At 31.5% G+C, this 14,713-nt stretch overlaps 3 protein-coding genes across 3 annotated transcripts; all 3 read left to right on the forward strand.

The window, feature by feature from the left end:
* Window positions 1-1,313: 1,313 nt before the first annotated feature.
* Window positions 1,314-1,820, forward strand: HELRODRAFT_77621 (hypothetical protein; the record flags this gene model as incomplete). Its single annotated transcript, XM_009018165.1, has 1 exon — window positions 1,314-1,820. A coding segment is annotated over one exon (507 nt), but the record flags the coding sequence as incomplete, so codon positions are not given.
* A 7,731-nt stretch (window positions 1,821-9,551) lies between these two features.
* On the forward strand, window positions 9,552-10,090 carry HELRODRAFT_171452 (hypothetical protein; the record flags this gene model as incomplete). The annotated part of the gene is made up of 2 exons (XM_009018166.1): window positions 9,552-9,709; window positions 9,856-10,090. 2 exons carry the CDS (start codon window positions 9,552-9,554, stop codon window positions 10,088-10,090), a joined length of 393 nt encoding a protein of 130 aa, XP_009016414.1.
* A 1,304-nt stretch (window positions 10,091-11,394) lies between these two features.
* On the forward strand, window positions 11,395-12,768 carry HELRODRAFT_171453 (hypothetical protein; the record flags this gene model as incomplete). Its single annotated transcript, XM_009018167.1, has 2 exons — window positions 11,395-12,088; window positions 12,473-12,768. The coding sequence occupies 2 exons, from the start codon at window positions 11,395-11,397 to the stop codon at window positions 12,766-12,768; spliced, it is 990 nt and encodes a 329-aa protein (XP_009016415.1).
* Window positions 12,769-14,713: the final 1,945 nt, after the last annotated feature.

Here is a 14,713-nt window from a genome sequence, read left to right on the forward strand (position 1 = left end):
TATTATACTGTACTACCGTAATTTCATGTCTTCCTCTTATAAAATCGATGAATTGATAATGAAGAATATAATAAAAAATAATATAATTCCTACAGATCCTAATGACCTACATTGAACAACCAACAACAAATTAAAACAACTCTCCCTACGCATAGATTAATTAACAACGTCAACATTGTTGCCAATAATTTTAACGTCATCGATAATAATAATAATAATAATAATAATAATAATAATAATAATAATAATAATAATAATAATAATAATACTTTTAATAACAATGATGACGACGACAACAACAATACAAACAACGATAGCAACAACAACAGCAACAATAAAAAGAACAACAACTACAACAACAATAATAATAATGGTAATGATGATGATGATGATAATAATAATAATAATAATAATAATAATAATAATAATAATAATAATAATAATAATAATGATAACGATAATGATAACGATAATGATAATAACAATAATAATAATAAAAATAATAATAATTAATAATATTAATAATAATAATAATAGAAACGATATTCTAATTAATTTCGCGCTTCAAATTTGTGACATTGTTGGTTGCCATCTTGACAACGGCCACGTAGCATGAACAATCGTATAATTTCAAATATTTTGTTTACTAATTTCATTGAACCTTTGCGTTTTTATTTCGTTACTTTTATTTTATTTTAATATATTAAAAAATACAACTAATTAACTATTAATAGAATTTATTTAAAATATATTGCACTGATGATGACTTTACGTCGAAATAGATCTATATGCATAATTTTAATAATAATATAAAAAATAAACGATTATAAAAATGGGATCTTGCTTGATTAATTTTAACAATTAAAATCATAAACGATTATAAAATGGATTTCAACATTTTGAATAGACTTAATTGTAAAGAACTAGTTCAAAATATTAGAAAATCAACCATAAAACTTGTTAATGCTGAATCGTCGGTGGATTTTTTGAACAACTGTATAGAACTTGGTCTTCTTCCTAATATATATATATATATATATATATATATATATATATATATATATATATATTTTCCCCAAAATTATTCCATGCCATCACAAATAAAAACAACGGCCCCTTGTCTCCAGCAGGCCTTAAGTGGTCGATGGGTGCCAAGAAATCCTGATAAGTATGCAATAGCGGAGGAACGTTGCAGAAAAATTCAGAATGACCGCTCTCTGGTACTTAGACTTGGAACGCTCAATGATGGATCACTGACTGGCCGCAGCATGGAAATCGCAGAAATGCTCGAGCGTAGAAGGATTGACATCTGATGCCTTCAGGAGACCCGGTGGAAATCGAATGGTGTCTGTCATATCAACTCAGAGAATGAAAAATATAAACTATTCTCGAATGGTCAAAAGAAGGCCAAAAATGGTGTTGGAATTTTTGTCAAAGAACCGCTAGCCCAAGAAGTACTGGATATTAAAAGGATTAATTCACGTCTCATGTGGATCAAGCTTCGCCTAAAAAATCAAACAATGACTATTTTTTCTGCATACGCACCACAGACAGGCGAATCAAAAGGGATGAAAAATGACTTATGGGCTGCGTTCTTTGACACCATCTCAACAATACCAAAATCTGAAACAATCCTGATTGGAGACGATCTGTATGGTCACGTTGGAGAGAAAACAGATGGTTTTGACAACGTACATGGCGGTTTTGGCTATGGGGAACGGAATAAAGAAGGCAACCGCATTCTTGAGTTTACTGAAAGTCACGGGTTTTGTTTACTGAACACATATTTTAGAGAGAGGTTGGAACATCTCATAAGATAAAAAAGTTGACCATCAGCCACACAAATTGATTTCTTCGCTGTCAAGCAACAACGCCGAAGGCTATTCAAAAAAATCAAAGTTATACTTGGCGAATCATGTGTCGCCCAACATAGACTCCTTGTGGCAGATCTGGTTGTCGAACTGTCACAACATAAGTCTAAACAAATGCCTCGAAAAATCAAAACGTGGAAGCTGAAAAGCAATATTTATCGAGAAAAATTTCAACAGATTGTCGCCACACAGTTAGACCACCAATCGCAAGCCAGTACATATTAAAAGTACATACAAAACCGTTTTGATAAACGCAGCAACAACAAAAAATGACAACCTCACTCCCAACCCGGCGCTTAAACAACAATGGAAACAAAGAAGTAATAAAAACTAGCATTGTAAATAGTGACAAAGAAGAATATGATGCTATCGATGAAGAAAAGGAGACCAAAGTAGATGACCAGCCAATAAAGAAACCAGACACCTAATTTCCATCTAAGTTCATTTTGACAAAGTCAATATTTCCCTATATAAACATCAACCGCACTGATGATGATTAATTCAAAATCGAAAAATGGCCTTATTTGCAGCATGAATTCGGAAAATAAGTTTATTTTGAATTTTAATAAACTAAACGTTCACCAAAATACTTTAGTGAGAAAAATCGAAAAAACGAACTACAAACATGTTAACGCCAAACATTCCGTAGAATTTATAGAATATTGTAAATATATATATATATATATATATTTTATTTATTTATATTTATTAATTTATTTATATATATATATATATATATATATATATATATATATATATATATATATCTAATTACTTGAAAAATATTTTAAGTTTTGATGTTATTTATATGTAGGATAAGGTTTGATAATAAATGAAATGACCTCAGTATTAGGATTTTGACAGTTGTGAACATGTGGAACATGGGGGAAACATTTAAATGGCTTCTTCCGCGGATAGACTGCCCGTTAACCTAATTAAATGGATAGAAATTGCTTTATAAAATAAAAAACTAGTATTTAAATTGGGTGTTTTTCATAAAAATGTACAAAAAATTATTTTGCGAACAACATTAAGTCTAGGTACGAGATTAAAGCAATAAACTTTCAAAGTAAGCAAATTTTGTTTACTAAATAACACATTTTTGTATTTTTACATCCACGAAAATCTATTATCGTCTAAGTACGGAAGTCACGAAATATCTTTTTGATCAACGTATTTATGAATTCAACGTCATGAAGAAAGTAACCAGACAGCACGTTTAAGCCATTGGCAATCAATCTCCACAGCGCAGTCTTTTTCAGCACTATTTGTAATTTGTACTAATTGAAACTGATAGGCAGTGAAATTCGTTACTGATATTTAAATGAAATAGACTTACATCTCAAAAGACCAACCATTGTCCTTAACTGCCATGCAATAACGTGACAGTAAGTAACTTGATAAATGTTTAAACTATTGGACTTAATTTTTACAATTAATCAGAAATATAGCAAAACTACAAATTTAACAAACTTAACAATGAAAAACTACTGTAAAATTAAATTTTATATCAACCAACTTACCGTGTACATTTTTACCATATACTAAATTAACATGTACAACTTCGTATATAAGTGTATGCGTGTGACAGTCAACTTGTCCAATCGGTTAAGACCTCAATAAGCTTATAACACCACACACATCAAACAGCTTTATATCCAGCAAAGACATACGGGTATACTTTCAGCTGTCACCAAAATGACAAGAACTAACATCGCTTCCTAAGATCAATCAAGTCAACCAATCTTCGTTTAGCGTCCAGAGACCCAGTTCCCCGAGGTAGGACGTTGTTTTCATTGCCATCAACTTTTTGCGCCAAATTAGGCGATAAGTTGTATCCATTTCATTTAAATTTAGAGCTTTCATGTCTTGCTCGATTGTTTGCGACCAGGACTTCTTTGGACGGCCTTTGGGATGTGTGCCAGGTACTTCAACATCTGCAAGAGAAGTTATAGCACTGTTTCCACTTCGTTTGACATGACCAAACCACCGCAGACGGTGTTGCCGGCATTCGTCCTTTATATCATCTTTATATCATCAGGCAGCACGAAGCAGGATTTCGGTAGATTTGATGTGGTCCTTTAGACAAATTCGTTGCATCCATCGGAGCATTTTCATGTCGGTTCGTTGAAGTTGTTGTTTCAGTTTGGTTGTCATTGGCCATGTTTCTGCACCATATCACAACACCGGACGTATCACAGATTTATAAAGTCTTAATCGTGGTGGTAGTGGGATGCCACGCCGCATCAATATAGAGGCAAGGAGATGCCATTTATTTCAGGCTGCACGTATGCGTGCTCGAACGGCAGCTTCAGCTGTTCCAGTACAATCCAGAACATCGCCTATATATTGAAACGATGTGACTTTCTCTACTTTAATGGTTTCAAAAACATTGCTATTTCAAATTTGTTGTTGTGGATTGATGCAAGCAAGACAAACGAAATTGGACACTTTAGATAAAGTACCAATTATTTTTGAACAACGTTTGTGACACCACTGATTACACTGCTGACTGCTGATTGAATTGTTACCTGCACCAGCTTTATAAACTGAACAGGGCCATCGTCCAGTAGCTGTGGATTGGATGGGTTCACCAGTGTTCATTGCTTTGGTTTTGCTGATGTTGACTTTGAATTTATGATCGGCGAGTCTGGTGTTCCAATCTTTAAACATTTGTGCTACATTCTGCTCAGACGTGGCTGTTAAAACGATATCATCAGCATATATTAGATTCCAAATGTCACCAGTGCGTATCGGCTTTGTGATTTTTTCCATCGCAGTTATAAATAACAGTGGACTGAGGATCGAGCCTTGGTGAACTCCAACGCCGATGTCAAATGCATCTGTGTTTCCAACCGTTGTGCTGACGAGAGTTAGTATTCGTATACATTTCCATCACAAGTCGAACAAGACATTCTGGAATGAGTTGTCGACGTAGACTCCATCTGATTGCTTCACGGGGAACTCGATGAAATGCTTTTTCAAGGTCTACAAAAATGTGTCATACTTGTTTTGTGCTTTGCGAGGTACTTCTCTTGCAGTTACCGAAGGATGTGAATTGCATCACATGTGGATTTCCCCGCTAGGAAACCAAATTGATAATTTCCGATTGTGATGCACGACGTTAATCTTCTCTCAATGATTTTCTCGACAATTTTCAGAGAGTGTTCTAACAGACGTATACCCCGATATGATGAACAGTTCAATGGATCACCTTTGCCTTTGTCATGCTATAGTTCCATTCAGTCGGCATTGAGCAATTTCTCCACACTTCACGGCAAAAGAGGCTTTTTTTGGTTTAGACTTGAAATTGTGAAGTCAATAAAATTGCAAAGGATCTCTTGTACAAACTACATTTTAAAAAAAAAAATTCCAACCCAACAATAAAGGTTAAAGGTCATTCTCTCTTGTGCATCTGCTTCAGAGATATCAAACACATACAGCGTACATGAGTACGCGTGAAAACCACGTATCACACACATTGCACATGACAGGCGGAACCTCTTTGCATTCAAGCCCAGTTATTGCAACAGCAGGACCAGGATAATTTAACCATTGAGCCGTCACGCCGCAAAGTAAGCTACCAATGCCAGCAGTATGCATGAAAAAAACTAAGAAGAGAATTGAAAAATTTAATAAAATGGGTCTATTTGAAGAATGAAGCCACTAGTGAAAATTATAAACTATCCATGATTACAAATAATGACTAGAATTAAATTACCAAAATACCTGTTGAAGTGTGCGATCAGACAAAAAAAAGCTGGCCCAGGCTGGCCAGCCGAATGCTTTTATTTTGAACGTTCATAGTGATGATATACAAAGCCAAGAACCATTACGACTTATGAGATGAAAATTTAAACTATGTTCAAATTTCAGAAGCTTTGCTCAAAAATTTTCAAACGAATGTTCAATGAGGGGTGATAAGGCAAGTTTATTACAAACATTTTTATTTTTGAAGTGATGCAAAATTTCAAAAAATACTTTGACAGATGTGCAAAATTAAAAAAGGAAAGTATATAATGTAACGTTACGATAAATGGAGATTTTTTGTAAATTGATTTATCTTATGTACATTTTTTGGTTCAATAACAAAAAATATAGCTTATTTTAATAATAATAATAATAATGATCAAAACCAATGTTTCAATTTTACTTGAGACAAAATTCCCAATTACATGACATGAATTAGTGAAAGAGGCATACTTCCAATATTTCGTCGCCAACATGGATTAGCTGAGATTCGAAAGCTGGATACCCTTTTTTAAGATCCTGAATGTACGTGTTCATTGTTGTTACATTTTTGCTTCCCACTAAACTAATACCCAAGCACGAAAAAGATCCTTTACACAGTTCAATAAAGTGTAATTCTCCTTCTTCTTTTCTGTATTTTCTGAAAACCAGTTCTGAAATGATATAATAACGACAGATATTAATCTGTAAAATGAGTTTTACCAATAATATTTAACATTGAAAAAAATGTATCCGCTAATTTCACCGCTTCTGCCCAACCAAAATAATAGTTTGAAAATATGACTTGGTTATAAAAATAACAATAAATAATATAAATAATATATAATTATATTAAATAAATCATAAATAATTGAATAATAATAAATAAATAAGTAAAATATGATATAAAAATAATATAAATAAATAAACAAAAATATTGGCTACATAAATTAAAACGAAAACAGCAATATTACCACCGAACAAATTTTAAAATTAATAATAACAATACTACTAAGGAATGAATATTGTAGTAAAAACAAGTTCTTTTATAACAATAGCAAACCGAAACCACTTCTTATAGGTGGTCTTGTCATCTTCACATGCCATCTTCAAAAAGTCCCAACTGTCTACTGATTCATACGAATCCCTAATTATTAACTGACCTGTAATCTTCTTGCTGATTATTTAATTATGACGGTGATATAAGTTACCATCTGTTTTACTAGATTTTGTTACACCTTCGTCAGTAATTGTTTCCGCTTTACCATCATTATCATACAATATTTTGTAATTTTCTTTTCAGGCATTTAACTTTAATCGCACTTATTTTACCGTATGTTCCTTTTAATTATCTTTATCGAAGTACAATTCAATTTTGCTGTCATTAATCATTTGTACAGTACCATTATTTAAACGTCGTTTTGTTGTCATTTTTAATTTGATTGTTCGAGTGCCAACGTGAATGTAGGTATTTGAAATTAACTTATTGATCATTATTTGTTAGGTTTTATTTTCTGGTTGAGTACTAAACTAAAATGCTAAGAAATTTTTTTTCTGCACTTGATTTATGTGGTTCACTAACATTTTTTTCCCATTTCTTTATATTTTGTCATTAAGTTTGTTATTTGTTTGGCTTGGTAAGTGGTCTGTAAAATGTCTCTGGTTAGTTGTGTCAATAAAAAAATAACTACACATATTCTTTATAAAGCTCTCCTTGTCAGGAATGATCAGAAACTAACGACCCATATCAAGTTTAACCAATAATTGAGCATGTTTTTGTAAGGCAGATTTTATGTCACACAACTCAAACAAATCTCATGCCAACTAGTCAGTCACTCAACAAAAACTGCATTGTTAAACAATAATTCTGATTTATTTTCGTTGATAGATGCGCAAAATATACCAAAGCATTCTTCCATGGATACAAGTTTCGTCTTCGAAATGCAATTTGATTAGGCAGGCTAAATTTTAAACATTTTGATTAAAATTATTGAAACCGTCTGTTATTAAAAATGAAAAAAAAACCTTTATATTTGCTATCATCCAATGTCATGACTGGCTATTGGCATTGAAAGAGCCTTCTGATATTATCAAACAAATCAATGAGAACAATAACTTCATAAAAAAATAACCAATTATCGGATGTAGAAAGTTAAATATGATCGTTACACTGGTTCTGAAAAAATAAAACGAAAACCACAATCAATAAAACGTGAATTTTTGTGAAATAACGTGTCGGAGTCAATTGAAAAATATCCAACTCCGACCCCTCAAAACATCCTGACTCTCGAACTGATAGACCTTTTGATTTAAAACATGTTCTATTGATGATTAAATAATTTTGAAAAAGATCATATATTCATATTAAAGTTGATAAATATGTATTGATTTTTAGTGTTTGTTCTTTAATAAATAAATAATTAAATTAGTCTAAAATTTATAAAACATTTAAAATTGAATGAAATCAAAAGTAATTAAACAACAACCGCTTTGAAACAATGAAAACATCATAAATATTTGTTTGCTTATCTTTTATCTTCCCTAAATATAAATTTCCTTTACAAAAAATATATTTAGAAAAATATTAGTTTTTTTCTAAGCGATTAAAATAATAGTTAGTTATTTTACAATTACATTACAAATAAATTTTGTGATTTTAATAATCTGATATTTTGCTAAGTTGTTTAGTTAAATTTAATTTAGTTCTAATAATCGTTGTTGAAAAAGATCCAGAAATAAACGATGTGTGTAGTAGTGAGAAAGATGATGTTCCCATAGATGAGGAGTTAATAAAATAATAACGAATCAAACTATAATTAATTATGTAATTATAATTCAATAAAGCATCTTGTAACATCAACAGAGATTCACTAAAAATTTCGTAAATATTACTATGTATTTTAAATATTAATATTTATTTTTTGTAAATATTGCTATTTGAGCAGATAATTTATGAACACTGCAAACCATTCAGTTTTATTAGATGTTAAAAATTGCAATTGGAAACTTTTGCGAAATTTATGTATAATTTCCATACGCGAAATTCAAGGACACATAATAGGAAAATCTTTTATCATAAAATTAATTTATAAGAAGCGTTGAAAAACATTTCAAGAAAGAAATGGATTGTAAGAGTAACGACAATGATGAAGATATAATAAAGGCTGGCGATGAAATGAAAAACATTCACAAATCATATTACAATGACAAAGATGATGATGTGAATGTGGACAATGATGACCACTTTGAAATGGCATCATTTGATCCTGACTATTTTTGTGTGACACCTCGTTATTTTGATCTTAAAGATGTTTAAGAAATATAAATTAAATAAAAAAAAGTTAGTATTAAGGCGTCGAGTTGGTAATGATGTTATTATTCTTTGTTGTATGTTTATTTGGGGTTAGGACAGCTTCCGCAATTTTTAGATGTATTGTGTTGGTGTTTTGATAAATTATTTTTGTGTTGTTGTCAAGAATTTGGCGGATTATTGGGGTTGCATGTGTTGATTGCAAGTGGGATTTGATGGCTCCTCTTTGTGTATGCATTGTGAGACGACTTGAAAGTGAAGTGGTTGTAACACCAATATACGAAGTTTGTTGACGCGCACAATCGTCAATAAGGCATTTAAATTCATATATTACATGATTACGCTTCAAAGTAGAGTCGTCTTCAGGAGCGCAGTTGTTCTTTACGACCAATTGTGATTTCTTACAATTATAGTTGTATATACTGAATTTAATTTTATTAGTATCATTGATTGGTGTAACATTTCTTTTTGGCAATTTGGCAAATAATATTTTCAAAAAATCTGCTAATTTTAAGCAATACGACCACATCCTAAAGCAAGCTAGATTAAAATTTGGTCAGTTGTTATGTAAACAACTCAAAGAATTTTGTGAAAAACCAAATCTACCAACAGTTTGGTCTAGGCCGTTAGTTCTGCCAGCCATGGTTTTGAAGAAGAGCCCACGTGGCGGCAAACGCTATAGCCCGGTGACGATTGTTAACCAAAGAATTGATGAATGCTACAACTGCTCGGTGGAGAAGATGCCAAACAACCTGGAGCCAATTATGGAAATTGGAAAAGTAAAATCGCCTGAATCAAGGTTATTTTCTTCAGTAAAATCTAAAATTGAAAAAGGCAATGTGAGGAACGTTATGCAGCTATTGTCTTCAACCAACTCGATGGCTCTTGTTTCCGAAGATACCGTAAACTCCCTAACTGAAAACACCCAAAGACACCAATTGACAGAACTCCAAGCCCCCCTAATAAATACTCGGGTGTTTCGGTTAAATTTCAACAAATTCTCGCATGCTTGAGGTCGTTCCCAAAAGTCACTTTTGGAGGCAGAGATGGCCTAGCCCCCGAACATGTGACCTCCTCAAAGACCGATTCTTTAGACTTCATCAACGGCATTACCGCCTTTATTAACTTACTGTTAAATGTCGGCTGCCTTGCCGAGGTTGCACTTTACCTTTTCGGATAAAAACTGGTAGTGCTTTTAAAAAAATTATGGCGGTATAAGACCAATTGCTGTCGGCCGCCTCGCTGCAAAATGTGCGCTAGCAGCAATTAAAAACAAGGTCTTTCCAATTCTTCAGTTACAGCAGGTTGAGGTAGGGTGAGCGGTAGAGCTGATGGGGCAATCCATTTTGTACAAAAATTCCCGGACCATATGAGAGATGACAAATGTTTATTGAAATTGGATTTTTCAAACGCCTTCAATTCAATCAGACGTGATCATATATTGAAGTGAGAAAGTCAAGAGGAAAAACGTAACATAAAGCAATATATATCAATTAATTTAAATTAAGATTTAATGTTTTTTGTATTATTCTTAAATTTTTATGATTCTAAAGAATTCGGTTTCAATACCATTCATGTTATATTTGGACTTATACACTTGTATGTACATATGTGTGTATGTATTCGTGTATATATGTATAAAGTTTTTTCAACGTACAATATTTTAATTTAATTTGTTTATTTTTACTTCACAATTTTCGAGAGTAACGTAATGTTATTTGTCCTTAATTTAATTCTTTATATTGATTTAGACATTTTTATGAAAAATTGTAGGGTTCTTATATATTTTAGATTTTATCTTTTAGGGCCCTTTTTCATGTTTCGTTTTTTTATGAGTTTCATGGAATAAACTTGTTAAAAAATGTTTATATATATTAAAAATGTGTTCATGAACTATTTTCAGAACCTCTTCTTATATATCAATATGTAGTATATATATATAGGGGAGGTGGTATTATGAAACGGAGTTGTAAAATGAAACCGCAATTTTTTCCATGAAGATTTGTTATGACCTATCTATAATTGTTTTAATTATAAAGATTAAATAGTTTTTGGTCATTCTAAACAGCTGGCGTTATTGTTAGGTTGAATGCGTACTGCAAATTACACGAAATTGTTTCCGAAGTTGTTCAAACATTTTGATAGGTAAGATTTAAATTTTTTTTGTATCTATATGAGTAAATAATATATATAATTATTTATTTTGTCATTTAGTAGATATGTTAAACATTAAAATTTCTTGAATAGTTATTTAAAATCATACTTTGTAAATTGTAATTATTGGCTTGTTTTTAAAATGGCGATTGGTGGTAATATGAAACAGACTGTTCCATAATACAACCTTTTATATTTTTTTTAGGTATCATGCCGAGAAACAAATTGGGACCTCTAAAAAGGGGGTTACGACAGGGGGTTATGAATTGGTAGATTATTGTCTGTTAATGGGAAAAAAAATTTATGGACTTACTCGAAATGATATGACGAATGGCTTATCAGCTAGCTGTTAGAAACAAGATTGACAACAACTGTAAGATATCACTTAGAAAACCTGAAGGAACATCGATTGCCAGAGCTATCGGATTTAACAAGGAGAGTGTAATGATGTTTTTTGACCTTCTGGAAGCAGAGTATGCAAAGCATCGTTACTTTTCAAATCGAATCTTCAATGTTGATGAATCGGGTCTAAGTGTAGTTCAAAGTAAACTTACTAATGTTATTGGAATGAAAGGTAAAAAACAGATAGGAGCCCTGACTGCAGCCGAAAGGGGAAGGCTTGTAACCATAATTGCTTGCATGAGTGCAGGGGGAAATTTTGTTCCGCCAATGATGTTTTTTCCACGTACCAACTGGACTGACTTATTGATGAAAAGGGCACCTCCCGGTGCTATAGGAAGATGTCATCCATCCGGCTGGGTGCAGTCTCACCTTTTTACAGAATGGTTTTCCCATTTTATTGACCATACAAATCCAACTTCTGAGTCTCCAGTTTTACTTGTACTAGATGGACTCTATTCTCATACAAGGAACCTGGATGTAATTATAAAGGCAAAAGAAAACCATGTAACGATCATATGTTTGCCATCGCACACAACTCATAAGCTTCAGCCTTTAGATAGAACATTCATGGGTCCCCTAAAAACCTATTATAGTGAAGAGGTTAGACAGGCATTTAGAACAGGTGGGATGGACATTATGACATTGCTGAAAAGTTTGCCAATGCGTATCTCAAGGTTCAAACTGGAGCAATAGCGGTCAGTGGTTTTCAGTGGACTGGCATATATCCACTAAATAGAAATGTGTTTTCTGAGACTGATTTCATTCAAGCTGAAAATGTGACTAGCAACAATGATGGTGATGAGAGTACAAAAGAAGATAATGAAAGCTCATCCACATCTGTATTTCATATCAATCCACAAGATATCTCTCCTATTCCATATGCAAAAAAAGGAAAACATCAAATAGAGGTAAAAGAGCTTTATTAGCTACTATCATAACCAGTTCTCTATATAAAGCTGTTTTGAAATCATCAAATGATAAAAAATCAGCTAAACCAATTTCGAAGAAAAAAGGGGACCACATCACAATGCAGCCATCAGCAATAAAAAGCAGGTGGATCAGCATCAGCTAGGAACAAGTAAACAATGTCTAATTTCGGAAAAAAGTGAGAATAAAGATGAAACTTCAAGCGATGAAGAAGATACCGGAAGTCTTATCTCATCCGGGAGCTCCAACACATTAGATCTTATTGGACAGGAAGTTCCAGAAGATAATGATGCAGACTGCTTATTTTGTGGTGAGATAATCAAAACATCAAAATCTGGAAAACTTTGGGTGCAATGTATGTCTAAATATGTCTAAAATGGGCTCATATTTTCATCTGTGGTTTTTGTTTGTAGAAACTCATTGATAAGAACAATTTGTTATGTTTAAAAGTATAAAACTATAATTATATGTAAGAATAAAAGAGGTTGTTCTGAAAATAAAACATTTTTTGTTCATTTTTACATTTGTTTCATTTTACCACTTCAATTTCCAAAAACCATTTTTCGAGGTATGCTAACAAAAAAAATGTTTATCAAGGAGAAGTTTTATTCTTTACCAAAATTAGTTATAAAATATTATAAAATACATATTTGTTAGTTGTTTAGTAGACTAGGGTCAAATAACTATTGTCTAAATATTTTTTTTGGCCTAAGACAAAAAGTGGTCCATATTACCACCTTCTCCCCTATATATATATATATATATATATACAAATATATATACAGATATAATTATTTGTAAAGATCACTGCGTTTTCGGCATTATTCAACTTATAGTTGAGTTTCTCAATTTTTCTAGCGAGACTTTTATCTTCTTGATGAAGTTTATTAAGGTTAAATAAAAAATTTAATTTTTGACAAAACATTATTAATAACGTTATTACTACAGAAAAGCTCTTTTCGGCATCAACTGCCATCATCAGTGTAGTTATATAGTTATATATGTATTGTTCTGTCTTTGTGTCTTTGTTTTCACAGCGACTTTGATTGTAACTTAATTAGAATTAAAGTTAATCATGTGTTTCTTTGTCGGAAGAATATTGGTATTATTTAGTTGAATATTTATTGCTGGTTTACGTTTATCGATGAAATTTTTCAAACCAATCAAATTGCAGTGATCTTCATAAATATATATATATATATATATATATATATATATAAAATATAAACTAAATATATATACATATATATATATTTAGTTTATATATATATATATATATATATATATATAAACTAAAATTAAGTCCTTCAAATCACCTTTAGCAAAACTAACTACTACTAAAAACCCGGTTCAACTATTCACCACACGGCTCCGAAACCAAAAATTCTTAAAACCAAAAACCACAATTCTTGTTCGTCACATATATATATATATATATATATATATATTGTTGATAATAGACCATAATTTTTACAAACATTCGGTAGAATTTATAGAATATTGTAATAATATATATATATTATATATTCGTGAAAAACAATTTTTGAACCTCGGCTTAAATTGTCACCTCATAAAAAACAAACCACAAATAAATAAACATATTGAGATTGAGATGTTGATAAATGAAATTTGGAAACAAGAACAATTAGGAAATGTGAAAGTAAATCAACAATTAGCCAATGAATTATTAAGTGAATCTAACAAAAGACGAAATTCGTGTAATAGCAAATTGTTGACGAACGAATTGAAAATTGCTGCTAAAAATTTAAAAACTAATAAAAATATAAAAATACTGAAAGCCGATAAATCTAATTTATACGTAATATTAACTTATTTATCTAAATTAAATGACATATTGAAGGATGAAACTAAATTTAAACTGATAACTAAAAATCCAACACTATCGCTTAAAACGAAAACTAACCAAATTATTCGACAAATCAATGCTAACTCGACAGATCATAAAATACCGCTATTAACTGGAGACTACAGACCAGGTTATATGTATGGTACTGTCAAAATTCACAAAACTGGCGACCCACTTCGTCCAATAATTAGTCAAATACCAACAGTCATGTAGCAAAATGGCTCAACATCATCCTAACTCCATATATTCCAAATGAACATTGCATTTCTTCATCATCAGAATTTATTCACATCCTAAAAACTAGAACATCATCAGGCATCATATCATCAATAGATGTGGAATCTCTTTTCACTAACGTTCCTGTTGATGCCACAATAGATATTATTTTAAACTATGTATATAATAGTGCTATGAATCCACTAAAAATTAAACCTCATCGCTAAAACAGTACTC

The sequence above is a fragment of the Helobdella robusta genome (genome assembly GCF_000326865.2).
Source record: "Helobdella robusta unplaced genomic scaffold HELROscaffold_20, whole genome shotgun sequence".
NCBI classification, from domain to species: Eukaryota; Metazoa; Annelida; class Clitellata; order Rhynchobdellida; family Glossiphoniidae; genus Helobdella; species Helobdella robusta.